The sequence below is a fragment of the Antechinus flavipes genome, chromosome 2, assembly GCF_016432865.1.
Source record: "Antechinus flavipes isolate AdamAnt ecotype Samford, QLD, Australia chromosome 2, AdamAnt_v2, whole genome shotgun sequence".
Classification (NCBI taxonomy): domain Eukaryota; kingdom Metazoa; phylum Chordata; class Mammalia; order Dasyuromorphia; family Dasyuridae; genus Antechinus; species Antechinus flavipes.
The window spans coordinates 166163415-166177156 of NC_067399.1; the positions used below are offsets into that span (position 1 = coordinate 166163415).

Genomic DNA, 13742 nt, shown 5'->3' on the forward strand with positions numbered 1-13742 from the left:
GAAATGAAATATGTTTAGCATTATCCCTGCTTTTTTGTTGCTACTTCTGGGTGAAACTTTATGGAATTATAGGAACTACTGCTTTCCTTTTTAAGTACCCACAAACTTCTCTGTCTGCATCATACAACTCCCTATTTTTCCTTGCATATGTATACATTAGTAATTTTTTTCACATTTGTTTCCATCAGAATTTAGCACAGAGATGGGAGAAGAGGAGACTTATTTGTGTTCTTTTCAAGTACATGAAGAACTATGGGTAGAAGTTACTATAGATTCTCTGTTCATTCTTTTGATAGCTGTTCTAAATTCAAGTAGATGACTTTTCTCTGCTTATATTTTGAAAGTTGTTACCTTCTAATTTTCTGCCATTCTTCTCTTTTGAATGTTTGCCATACATCACAGCTGCATCACTTCGTGCAATGTGCATTTGTCCAATAAAGGTCTTGCATTCACTTTCCTTTTTCAAGTTAATGCCATTTTCCCCCATTCATAGCATACTGAGCTACCTTTTAAATATAATAACTATTTAGTGACACTAAAAAGGTGTTTTATAAATGTAAGTGAGATCCAGAAACCATCTGTGACTTGACACTTGGGTTCTAAATATTCCTTAACCATCCCTTGACTCTTTTTCTTGTGTTTGCTACTTTTGTTAGGGATCTTGGATCAGTGATAATAGAAATAGCAGAAAAGAGGAAAAAATCATGATATCAGAACTGAAAGTAGCCCAATGTCTGTATGACTATCCACAAATTATATACCAACAAAATATTTAAAAATAGAAATTCTCATATTATTCTTAAGAAAAATCAACTAGAGATTATTTTAATCACTGTTGAGTTATGGCAAAGGTTAGAAAACAGTCACACAGAATCATAGAATTTACAGAATGATTGAGTTGGAAGTATAATCTAGTTTGACCTTTTTGTTTTAAAGATGAAGAAACCAAAATCCAGGGAGATTATGGCCTATTCATAAAAAGCATTTTTGGGTTAGAGATTCTTTTCATGGTAAGTTTCACATACTCATTTGAAAAAAAAAAGAAAAATCATTCTCTTCTAAAGAGTCCCTGAAAGCTCTATTCCAGAATTCTTTGAAAAGAGGACATAAGAAAAATGAATACATAAGCCATAGATTAAGTTACAAATATTAGAGATGTTTAAACTTGAATTCTGGTGCAATTTCTTGATTTCTGTAAGAAATCCATAACTTTTAAGTCTGTATTGCAGATACTGTGGCAGAACAGAGATGGTATTTAGGAAATGAATAAAGCCCAGTCTTTGTAGTGGTTGTTGTAGGTTGAGTAACTGACAAGAATATTTGACAGTAAAATGCTGGTGGTCCTCTTAATTTCGGCTATGATCAAAGTGTTTAAAACTTAACTTTCCTTTAGTTGTGCCAAGTTGTGTTTATTTGCAGTTTGGTTCTGTTTATTCTGCTTAAAAGGAGATGTCCAGCCTGCTCTGGCTCAGCTGATCAGCTTTTAAGCTGTTCCAATCCTGAATGACAGGTGTTTAGATAAGAGTTGGTTTGTTCTCTCACTCCAGTTTTATGGTGCATTGCAGCTGGCACAAATTACACAGGAGGAAGAAAGAGGCTTGAATCTGTGACAATATAAAGTCAATTTGACATTTTTTTTTGAGTAGCAAGTTCAGGACCAATGAATAAGGTAATTATTCTAATGTTCTTTCACAGTTTTTATGCATCCTGGATGTCACCTTGTATTCTAATAGGTCTTTTTTTTTTATTCTAATAGGTCTTAAAGAAAATCAGTGACTGATAGACTATAAAGGCCAAGTTTACAACTCTACTAGTATGTGAAACAACCAGACCCACTGGATCAGGTATGAGAAGGTAGATGTGGGAAGATTGTCTATTTTGCTCCGATCAGCAGCCAGGATAAGAAATGCTGCAGTTACTTGTTTTTAAAAGACAAGAAAAATTTGAAATTTCAGTGTATGAAAAAGTATTTGTTGACAGGAAGCACATTTCTTTCCTTTTCTGCTTGTTATTCTTTTGGCTAAAATTATGTTATTTGAGGGGAAACATTAAAGACACACACAAAAAAATGCTGCTCCTGCTTTTCCTGCCTTACTTGCAGCAATGCTATTAATTTTCAGATGCAGGAATTACCATTTCATTCATTTTTTTCACTTTTAAAATAATTATCCCCTAGAAACTTCCTTCCTAATTACTTGAGATTAGGATTAATTAAAAATTCATTTTGGAAACATTCTGCTGAGTTAATAGTTCCTCTGCATAAATAGCAAGTAAGATAGCAAAGGTACTACTTTGAGGAATCTTCCTGCTCCCTTAGTAACATAAATATAAAAATCTTGTGTGGACAAAATTGAATTTGAGGTAAAATATTTCTAAGCCAAACTATGAAGAGATTAGTAGCCCCTCTGTAGCCCCATAGTCTAAATATAATAGGAATACTTCACAAGTTGTGTTTCTTTTAGTAAAAATGGCTTTCAACAGATAATTCATAAGGATACTCTAGCCCTCAATATACTCTATTATTAGATATGAAATGTCATGAGAATTCATGCCAAACAATATCATAGGATAAAATACCTCTGTAATCAGGGATTTTCAATATATGGTAAGCAAAGTTTATAAAAAGAATCAATTCAAGTTCTCATTTCCATATGCATGTCTCCATAAAATAGGTTGAAAAATTCCCACAATAAAGAACCACATCCAGAGAAGCAGACATGAGGCAAGGAAAAAGTTTTCTAACAATTAGAGCTATTCAGAAATAGAATAAGCTGTTTGGTGATACTTGGCTGTACCTTGTTAGAGGTCTTAAAGGCTAGGTGATATATTTTGAGAAGTGTATGAAAGATTCTTATTCATTGTATTATATGATCTATGAGGTCAACAAATTCAGTTAAGTTTTAAAATAGTTACTATGTTGAAGGGTACTGGCTAGACCTTGCCAAGTAGTCTCTGTCTTTTTTTATACAATATCCCTTTCAACTTTAAGGTTCTGTGTGATTCTGTACTTCCAGTTATCTGACAAAGCAGGTTACCATATAGATAAGTAGATGAGAGCTTGATGGTTTACTAGAGTACTTTCAGACCAGATTCTTTGTAAGTGACTAACTTCTCATACCTATGGAGTATGTAGATCTTTTTCTGACTATCAAATTTATTTTTTTTTATTTCTCAGATGTTTCAGTCATATATGACTCATTGTGATCTGATTTGGAGTTTTTTTCTTGGCAAAAATACTAGCATGATTTGCCATTTCCTTCTCTATTTTACAAATGAGAACACTGAGGCAAAAAGGGTTAAGTGACTTACCTAAGGTCATCCAGCTAGTAAGTGACTGGTGCCAGATTTGAACCCAAGAAGATGAGTCTTCCTGACTTTAGAACTGGCACTCTATACATGATGCCATCTAGCTGTCCCAAATATATTTAGACCACAGATTAAAATACCCTCATCATTCACATACCTATAGATGCCTTCTACTAGAATGAGGATTTTTTTCCATGCTCTTCGACTTCGGGGCTGGCCATAGATCACAGCTTCTCTTAGTAGCTTCTCTAGACTTTGCATGTCTTTAAATAACAAGCAAAAAAGAAAGTGACTTATAAGAGTTAGATTTTTTGTGTTCATTTTAATTTCTAATGATTCTCCATTATTTTAGTTTTTTAGCTTAAAAATATCTTTTCTAAGATCAATGTTAGAATCAGATTTAAAAAGACATATCTACCTCCCCCCCCTTTAGGTAAAGAATAATTACAATGAAGTAACAGTAATATTCCATTATCAGGTTCTTCATTATAGTAATTGTGATGATATTAATGATAACTAGTGTTATATAATACTTTAAGTACTTTACATGTATTATCCCATTTGATAAAATTTGTATTTTAAAAGGACTTTATAGGACTAATATCTCCCTATCCCATGGATTAGTGGTAGAAATCCTATAATTAAGGATTTATCTCATTGTTTTTCTGGCTTTCATTTCTCTTCTAAATGCTAGTTTTGCATTACTAATTGCCTGCTGGAGTTATTGCCTAGATTTCTCAATAGTATTTCACATGCAACATGTTCATTATCTTCCCCATCTAATCCCTTATCCTTTTAGCTATTCCTATTGAAACCACTGCTAGTTTCCTAGTCACTACCATTTTTTAACCTTGAGATTATCCTTAACTCTTCTATTCTCTTTTCCCACTTTTCCCCAATCAGTTAGTTGTCAAGTCTTGTTATTTTTACTCTACAATATCTTCTGTATTGTTTCCATTTTCCTCACAAGATTAGACCTTTATGAACTCTCATCTCATTCATTTATATTATGTTATCTCCAGACTCTCCAAATTGCTAGTATTCCATCTTCTACTTTTGTGTCTTTGCATAGGTTGGTTTTCAGGCCTGGAATATATTTCCTCATTATCTCTGCCTCTTATAAAGCTTCGTTTATGATAATAATAGTTAATATCCCCTACATCAGAGCTTTTTAAACTTGTGAATTGTGACTCTATACAGGATTGTGTAACTGAATGTGAAGGTCATGAAATTGTAATTTATTATCAGCAAATGTTTTATACACACACACACACACACATACCTTGGTTCACATAAAAATTTCTCAGGTGAAAAGGAGTTGCGAGTGGAAAAAGTTTAAGAAGTCCTGCTCTACACTGTCCTTTGCATTCTAATTTCTTATCTTATGTCTTATTGCTAATCATGCCTTATCAAATACTAATTTTAGATTATTGTAACTGTCTTTCTTCTTTACTATTTTCATGAGCTGCTGAATAGAATTGGAAAAAAAATCACAAAATCATCCAGATATGATCCATTATAAATTTATGTTACATAATAACAACCAGGCCAACAAGGCAGTACTTTTTACCTCTTTAGTCAGTTTATTATCTCATTCAAGAACAACAGTTTTTTAAAACATTCTTATCTCTCTTTAAGTCTCCTCATAGCACTCCTCTTGAGTTCATACTTGATCAAAAAAAATCCAGACAATTTAATTGAAGTTCCCTCTTCTTCCCTACTTCACTTACATTACTCAAGAGATTACCCCTTTCTAACTCCTATTTCATCCTTTTCTCACAAGGAGTGACCTTTTGCCTTACCAAAACAATCCCTTGAATTTGTCATTTTGATCCCATCTCCTCCCATTTTTTCATATAGAATGCCCATTCTATTAACCTTTATTTCTTATCTTTGATCTCTCCTTATTTATTGACTCCTTTCTCAATACCTACATAATACTTTTCATCCAAAAATTACTGTCCTTCATTTCATCTGATAAACCTCACTTTGCTCAACTTCTTAAGAAAGTCATCTTTACTAGGTACCTCCACTCCCACTACTTTGTCTCCTTAGACCTTTGTACCTCTCCACTTTCTAGGTTTTATTTCATTCGCCTGATTCTTCTGCATATTTGCTCTTTCTCACTTGTCTTTCCTGGGTCTTAAGTGAACAGGAGAAGAAAATGGCAAACCATTCCAGTGTCTCTAGCAAGAAAATTTCAAATGAGGTCAAGAAGAGTTGGACTAGACAACAATAAAAACAACAAACTTGGATCCTATTTAGTAAATATATTTTTTTCTTCATAAGTATGTTCTGGGTACTCTTCTTTTCTCTCTGTACTATCTTGTTTGATGAACTCATCAGCTTTTTAATATTACATACAAACACACAGACACACAGACACACAGACACAGACACACACAGACACACACACTACTCATTTTTAGCTCTATATATCTAGCCTTATCCTTCTCTCCCTTCCATCTAGTGCCCCTCAAATAGTATTTTCATTTTGATAATATTTTCTATTTATACTTTATATTTCTTGTATGTAGTAGTGAGTGCATGTTTTCTACTCTATTAGAATGATAACTCCTTGAAGTTAGGGACCATGTTTTTTTTTCCTTCCAAAAAAATTTTTTTTTTAAATTCCTGTCACTTATCACAATTCCTGGCATAATAGTACGTGCTTAATAAATGCCTTTGGACTGAGTCATTATCTGATAATTTTTGAGTGTAAAGAGTTCAGAGTTGTTTTTATTTGTTTTACTCTTATTATTAATGATTTGGAGCAATCTTTCATGTGACTTCATAATTTGCAGTTATTATGAGTTTTTGGTTCATATTCTTTGACCAACTTATCCATTTGGGACTAGCTCTTTTTTATTTTTTATTCCCTATATATCTTGAATATCCAACCCTTATAAAAGGTATTTGTTGCAAGGAATTTTTTCTCAATCAGCTGCTTCCCATTTTATCTTGCATTATTTTGTTCATGCCTTCCGACTTTGTGTGATCATAGTTAAACTTTATTCAAACAACTCTAATATCTCCTTAGCATCATTAGATATAAGCTTCTTTGTTAAGCTTTTAAGTTCTTCACAACCTGATTCCAAGCTATCTTTCCAGATTCATAATACATTATTCCTCTTTTTAGTAGTTTATTACCCAGTAAACTGATGTTCTTTCTCTTCCTCACACACAATGATTCATGTTCTTTCTCATTATCTGGAATATACTCTATCCTCAGCTCTATTCATAGAATGCCTTTTTTGCTTCAAGATATATCTCAGGCATCACTTTCTATATAAAATCTTTTCTGATCCTTCCAAGTGTAGTGTCCTCTCTAACAAACTACAATATATTTAATTACTTTTTAATTTATTTTATTTATCTATTGTTTTTACATTTATTCTTTACATATTCATTTATGCATTTTCCCCTAATAGAATAAACTTCTTATGAGTAGGTATTTTTTTCATTCTTTTAGTTTGTGTCCATAGCACTGAACCTGGTATTTATTAGGTTCTTAATAAATAGTGAACACAAGTAGGGTCACATAGGATAATTCACCAAGGAAGATTAGACTCCATAGCTGTATTGCTATTACAGATACTTCTATACTTCTTTGTATTTCCAGAGTCTTCTCTGCTTGCAGAATTTAAACTTCAAGGTCTTTTGAGTCAAGATCTTGATCGTACTTTAAAAGGCAGACATCCTACTCCATTGGCAGTCTTAGCCATAATAAAATGTTCAAGAACATTAACATCATTGTTTCGGTGATATGGTAAAGGAGAGGTATTTAAAGTGCTAGAAGAAAGAAGCATCTGGCCATAATCTGCCACAAGATATCACATTTTAAATGACTATAAAAGGAGACACCCAACAAGAGTGAAACAGAAACATTGAAGCCAATTTTCACAATGATCAAGGCTGACAATCACCTCCTGAAAGTGATGTTTACTGACTCTAATATCAGCTGAGGTAAGGAATACATTTATGGCTTCTTAAGATGAGGCTAAATGATGTCTTTTTTCAGTGGATATTGCCAAATTCGGTCTTTCTTTTTTCTTAATTACAGCCGGTCACTGGAATAGTGCCCAGTTTTTGGAAACAGTCCTGGAAAGTTACATGATGGGTGCACCAACTCTCTCTGGAAGTAACTAAGCAAAATTCTCCTTCTTTACTCCCACCATCCTCCCACTACCAACTTCGATGTTCCCTTCTTTATGCTCATCTCTTTTCACTCACATCTATGATTTCAAACTTTTTTTTGTAGACATGGGGGTTTTTAAAATATCATATCCAGCAATCACAAGTTGTTTAGTTTTTTGATTTCCTTTTCACCATAAGATGTATGCTGTGAATCTAGAAAAAAGTAAATGTGATTTCCAAGGACTTAATATTTTAAAATAGTAACTCACATGTCTTTTTTTAAAATAACACTTTAAATTTTTTAAAGTGTTTTTTGCAAACACCTTTGTGAAGTAGATAGTATAAATAGCACTATCCCTATATTAAGGAGGAAAGAACCAAATGTTCCTAGAGGGAAAGCCATTTAGCTAAGATCATAGCATTAAGAATTGCCAGTCAGATCTTCTAGTATTTTTTTTCACAATGCTTCATGCTTCTTCAGTATGATGTAGAAGAAAACAATAATAACATGGTGCCAAAGAAAAATAATTAATAGAATAGATGAAGTTTTGTTTAAGTACATTCAGAAATAGACTTTAAATATAACTTGGTCCTTCAGGAATGCCCAGTGGACAGTCCTTTCTATGCAATCTTTTTTCAGTGACTTGGAAGTGCATGGGAAATAAATATGAAGCAAGCTACCAGATGCTATAAAAGAGACTGATACAAATCAGTGTGGAAAATTTCTCTCAAAATCAACTTAATTTAAGATTGTTTTGCAACATGGATATTCTTCCTTAATGAACATAAAACATTGTGCAGTAAAATTCTGAATAGATGTTTTGAGCCCATGCCTTCTCTCTGAAGATTGATCTTTCTGGGCCAAAACCCCATGCAAATGCATCTATCTTGGTGCAAAAGACCACCCAAGTAAAGGACTTATGTTACCCATATTTTATGGTTACATCTTAGTAGTGAAAATGTCTATATATGGAACAAATGCTACTAAAGACAAGCAGCTTGTTAATGAGGAGAAAAGAGAGTCTTTGCCACAAATATATTAGTCCCTTAGTGCAGGGATCATTTCTTTAATATGCTAATAATAGAACTTGGCACGCTCTTGGAGCCTTGTTTTAAAAAGAAATTGTTTTCCTTTAGAAGATGAATGATAGTACACGGTAACTGGTAGTCCTTATTTGGAGGTGATTATCCATGTTGACCCATGACTCAAAAAGCATCTTTTTCCTTTCTTCTTGTAAATTGAGGAAATTATTATTTTCTTTTTTCTTCATCTACTTTAGTCTAATCCTTTCTGGGACCAACTATTCCTTTTTGTATATCAGTCCTGGATGTCTAGGATGTGTTTGAGGAGGACATTACATAACTACAATCATAGAGATTGGGCATTTGATCTACTGAAAACAGAGCTGCAGCAGCAGCTGCTAACAACTACTCTACGGCCAGCTCTCCCTCCCTCTCCCCCTCTCCCCTTCTCTCTCTCCCTCTCTCCCTCCCTCTTCCTTTCCCTCTTCCTCTCCCTCTTTCTCTCTCTCCCTTTCTCTCTTCCTCTCTCTCCCTGCTTTGGGCAGTGATGATGCTGCACCACAAAGTTAGTGATGACTGTATTTGACATGAATTATCTTTGGAGCCTTTACTTGTTTTGCCTGGATCAGAGGTTAAAGATCCTCAGCAAGGGCTGGAAGCAGATAGGGTGAAAAAAATAATTAACCTTCATCCTTGAGTAGGGCTGGAGTACCTCTGTGTCTCTCTGATCCTCTCCAGACTTCCTTTTACTCTTTTCTATTCCAGGTGTTTTATTTAGCTTTTTATCCTAAAACCTTTCACTCTTCCCTATTCCTTGTGATGAAAAAGTCAATTTGAACCTGATTTTTCCGCTGAAATTTTATGAATCTTTAGTTCTTTGTTTAGTACCTCCAAAATTTAATACCATACCACATAACTTTCTAGGATCTAGGTGAAAAAAAGGCAAGAGGAAAGGGAAAATATAAAATGTCTTTTAACATCTATTAATTGAAAAGGAAATTCCATGGATCTGATGGTAAGATACCAGGTGGAGAAGTAAATGTCTTTGGGTTTTATTTTACTGGCAAGAGGTCTTATTGTTATAATGCTTATGATAATAGCTTATATTTATATGTCTTTATGATTACAGTTTTTTACATAATTTCATTCTCAGACTAATTCTATGTTCAAGGCAGGTCAGGTATCAATTCTTATTTAAAGACAAGGAAACTAAGGCTCAAGACTATAGGTCATCAATCATAGTCATTGTTATTTTTTATTATTTGTGTCTTACACATCACGTTTTAGTGAGGATATTGATCAAGTAGAGTCTACCAAAGGAGGGTATCCAGTATAGTGAAGGGTCTCCAGGTCATGATATAATGAGTAATCAAAAACACAGAAAGTTTAGTCTGGATGAGATATAGCAGGGATATAGCTTTCTTCAAATATTTGGAAGGTTGGCATATAGGAAATGGAATGGACTCATTTTGCTTGCCAAAGGGCAGGACTAGTGATGATAAGTGGGTATTATAGAAAGATAGACAGTCTTGATATAAGGGAAAATTTCCAAACAAGTTGAGCTATCAAAAAATGGAGGGTTGTAACAGATTTTCCCTCATTGGACATCTTCAATTAGAATTTAAATAGCTACTTGAAGGGATTCTTTTGACTTGGACTAGATGAATGAATAAAACATTTATTAAACTCTTACTTAAACTTTCAAGGTACTGAGCTAAATGCAGAGAATACAAATAGAAAAGTAAGAAAGTCCCTGATTTCAAATAGCTCACGTTTTATTATCGGAAACAGTACAAATGGAAGGCTTCAGCTGCAAGTCAGATAAAAGTTCCATGGATCTTAGGGTATAGAGGCAAAGCAGATGATAATGCCTATTTTAAAATATCATTTCCACTGATAAAGTCATATCAGTTCCTGATGTTGAACTATTTGTCAAGTACTTTGGAAGCAGTGAGTTTTCTTTGAGTTTTTTTAGTAGATGTGACTGGAGCCTAACTGCATTTTCCTAGAGACTTTCTCAAGATGATGGGTGAGAGTACTGGGCTATAAAGATTCTAAAGTTATTCTTAAAACTTAATTTCAGTGTCTTGAGCTTTCTTTACCAAGGTCTGAGGGAAGATGGTATTCAAGGTGATGGTTTGACCTGATTAGCACATTGTTTCCTCAAGGTACCCTGTTTCTCAGCTGGTGTCCTGTGAGTGGCAGGTGTTTGACAGTTAGTAGACATGACTGGTAACTTTTTGTGGTAGTTGCTTTTTTAGGTGATGGCTGTGAAGGCTGGGTTGGATGGACAGTGAGGTCTCTTCTAACTCTTAAATTCTGTGCCCTAATTTAATCTGAGGCTATTAACATTTGAATCAAAGTCATCCAACTACAAGGCCAATATCCCTTTTAGTATATTATTATTACTACCTGAAAACTTCTCCCTTAATTCCTCAAATTTGATCCTAATCCTTACTTCCAAAGTCTGCTTTAGCTAAGTGTGTAAAGGAGGGAAGGTATCATGATGGAGAGTTACATTCAAAAGTAGTGCAGCTAGTGGGAAATGAAGAACTATGCTATAGAATCATAGATTATAGATTTGAGTGAGAAGGGACAATAATAGTGCATTCTTTTCCCCTGGCTCCTTTATTTTACAAATGAGGATACTGAGCCCCAGAGATATTTAGATCACATAATTTAGTGGCAGAGACAGGATTTGAGCCTAGGGCTCTTAGAATCCAACTATGTCTTGGATCACAAGGACAGATTTCATATATTTTTTAAATTCAACAGCTTTTGGTGTTAGTCACCAGATTTTTAGCTAGATGTACAAATACTTTAAACAAATTTAGTAAATGTAAGTCACATTCATATAATAGAAAACTTGTTAATCTTCACTTTGTAGAAGAATTGACAATAGTGAATCAGCAATTGTATTTTGGAAAGACTATTGGATTTGGAGTCAGAGTACTTTTAAACTTTTCTTGGCCTTTGGTTCCTCAACAATAAAATAAAGGGGTTAACATTTGGCTTGACAAGTCTTATTCAATTCTAAATCTCTCATTCTGTAATATTAATATTCCTTTACATAGCAGTCTTCTCTAGGAAATTTAAAATGTGTAGATTTAAAGAAAAGCGATGTGTAAATTTTTAAAGAAAGATACATATTAAATAAGATGAAATCATCTAAAAGTATGTCAGAACCACATATGGAGTATCATGTTTAGTTGTAGGTGCCACTTTTAAGAAATGTATAAACAAAATAATAAAGGTCCCTAAAATAAGCTTCTTTAATGGTCAGCTGAAGGAATCAGAGATATTTATTGAGAAGACATAGGGAGGTATACAATAGTTGTCTTCAAGTATTAAGGGCTATCATGTGAGAGTGGGATTCAACTTATTTTGCTTAGCCTGAGAGCAGAACTAGGAGAAGTGGGAATTGTTAACAAAAAATTTAGATTGGATGTAAAACAAAAACTTCTTGACAATTAGGACTATTCCAAATAGAATGGTCTTACTTGTAAGTGTTTTTCTCCCTTACTAGAGATCTTTAAGCAGAGGCTAAATTACTGAACACTTCTCTGGATGTTGTAGAGGCAATTCTGGTTCAGGTATGATTGTGCTAGATGGTATTTGTGATGTTTTCTAACTCAGGTTCTGTGATTATAATCTAGGGAAATGACTATTGCTAACTACATTCCTTCTTAAATATATGTTAGATTCTTTTCCTCCTTTTTATTTCCATCTACCACTAACATCCTAAACAGCCTTCCCCATTCCCTACCTGGTGGAAAATTATGGAAAGGTCAGACTAGCATGGAGATAATGCCCAGTTCTCCATGGGGTTTCTCAGTCATCTCTTAATATTTCTATTGTAATTATTGTAATTTCTATTGTAAATTGTATTGTAATTAAAAAAATCTCAGCACAGGCCTCTCATATAAGAAATAGAAACTCATTTAAAATGAACTTTTTACTTCTTGAAGCCAAATTCCTATTGGTTGGAGGGAATTAAAAAGAGCATGGAGAAATGGGGAAAGCTCTTCTCTTCGTTGTATTCTCTAGGCAGGGCTGATTCTATCCAGTAGATGTCAGTAACACTATTAGACAAAAAGTATCTGATGATATGGTTTTCCAAAGAAAGCAAACAAGATAAGCAAGAAGTACTTGCTTTTGGAAATGGGTGTGGATGGAGATTTGGAGAAATAGTAAACACATTTCATTAAGAATGCCATTAATTTACATCGTCAGGAAAGAGGCACATTCAAATTAAGGAAATACTTTAAAAATCAAAGAATTAACTGCTTATTCTCTGAAGTCTTTTAACCAGAGAAAATAAGGAAAGAAATTCATTATTTTGTTTGTATTGGATCATCTTAGGGAAGGTTTGGAGACCACTATAACAAAGAAGTAACCATGGATTTTCTACCATTTTGAGAAAATTCTTGAATAAAGAAAACTCTTGAATAAAACTAATAGGAATGAACAGAATTTCCAAAATGGCAAAGCAGAGACAGCAACCCAACTAAACTCTTCCAACATTCTCTTCCAAACGACTTTAAAATGATTTTGAATTCTGGGGGAGAAAAAAGCCAATAAAAGGTCACTGTGAGACGTTTTTTCAGTCCAAGAAAATTTAGATTGTTGGAAGGAGCAGTTTATAACACTAGGGTAAGAGCTGGCCAGGAACTCCTAAAGTGGCAATGCCAGTGGTGGGCCTTTGTGATAATTGTGGCAGCAGCAGGTTCATCTTTGGGAATTTTCATCCAAGGAATTGGACTCTTGGTTAGAAAGGCAATTCAGAGGTCCTTGAGCTGGCACTGGGCACAGGATCACGTGTTGTTTAACAACTCCATTGCCTGTACACAGCTCCAGGGTAAAGGAATGGTTGCATGGCAGGGAAGAAGGGACCCTGTTTGTAGTTCCAGTTCAGAGAGAGGTGCTAGTGGGTTTGGTTGCAGGAGAGTGGGGATTCTACCTGGGAAATGATCAGAATGAGGGCTAAAAGATCAGCAGTCCCACAGCTTCCCAGATCATACCTCTTTGGAAGCACTAAATGAAAACTTAAAGACTTTCAGAACCAGCTCTGAAGATAGTAGCACAGTAAAAGACCAAAGCTTGGGATAGTGCCTTTCCATTCCTACATGAGCAAAGCCCAATTTTAACATAAAGTTCATAGTCAAGAAATAGGTTGGATAAATGAACAAATGAAACCAACAGCAAAGCTGTTATGTCCATAAAAAGCTACTCTGGGGACAGGGAAGATCAATACACAAATCCAGAAGAAGACAACA

General features: G+C 34.2%; 1 protein-coding gene across 1 annotated transcript in view; it reads right to left on the reverse strand.

Moving 5' to 3' along the window:
• Nucleotides 1–13742, reverse strand: part of SPTLC3 (serine palmitoyltransferase long chain base subunit 3) — a 203896-nt gene that overhangs the window by 75685 nt on the left and 114469 nt on the right. Inside the window, exon 7 of the mRNA XM_051975913.1 lies at nt 3464–3569. Coding sequence (XP_051831873.1) covers nt 3464–3569 — 106 coding nt within the window. The remainder of the gene's footprint in view (nt 1–3463; nt 3570–13742) is intronic.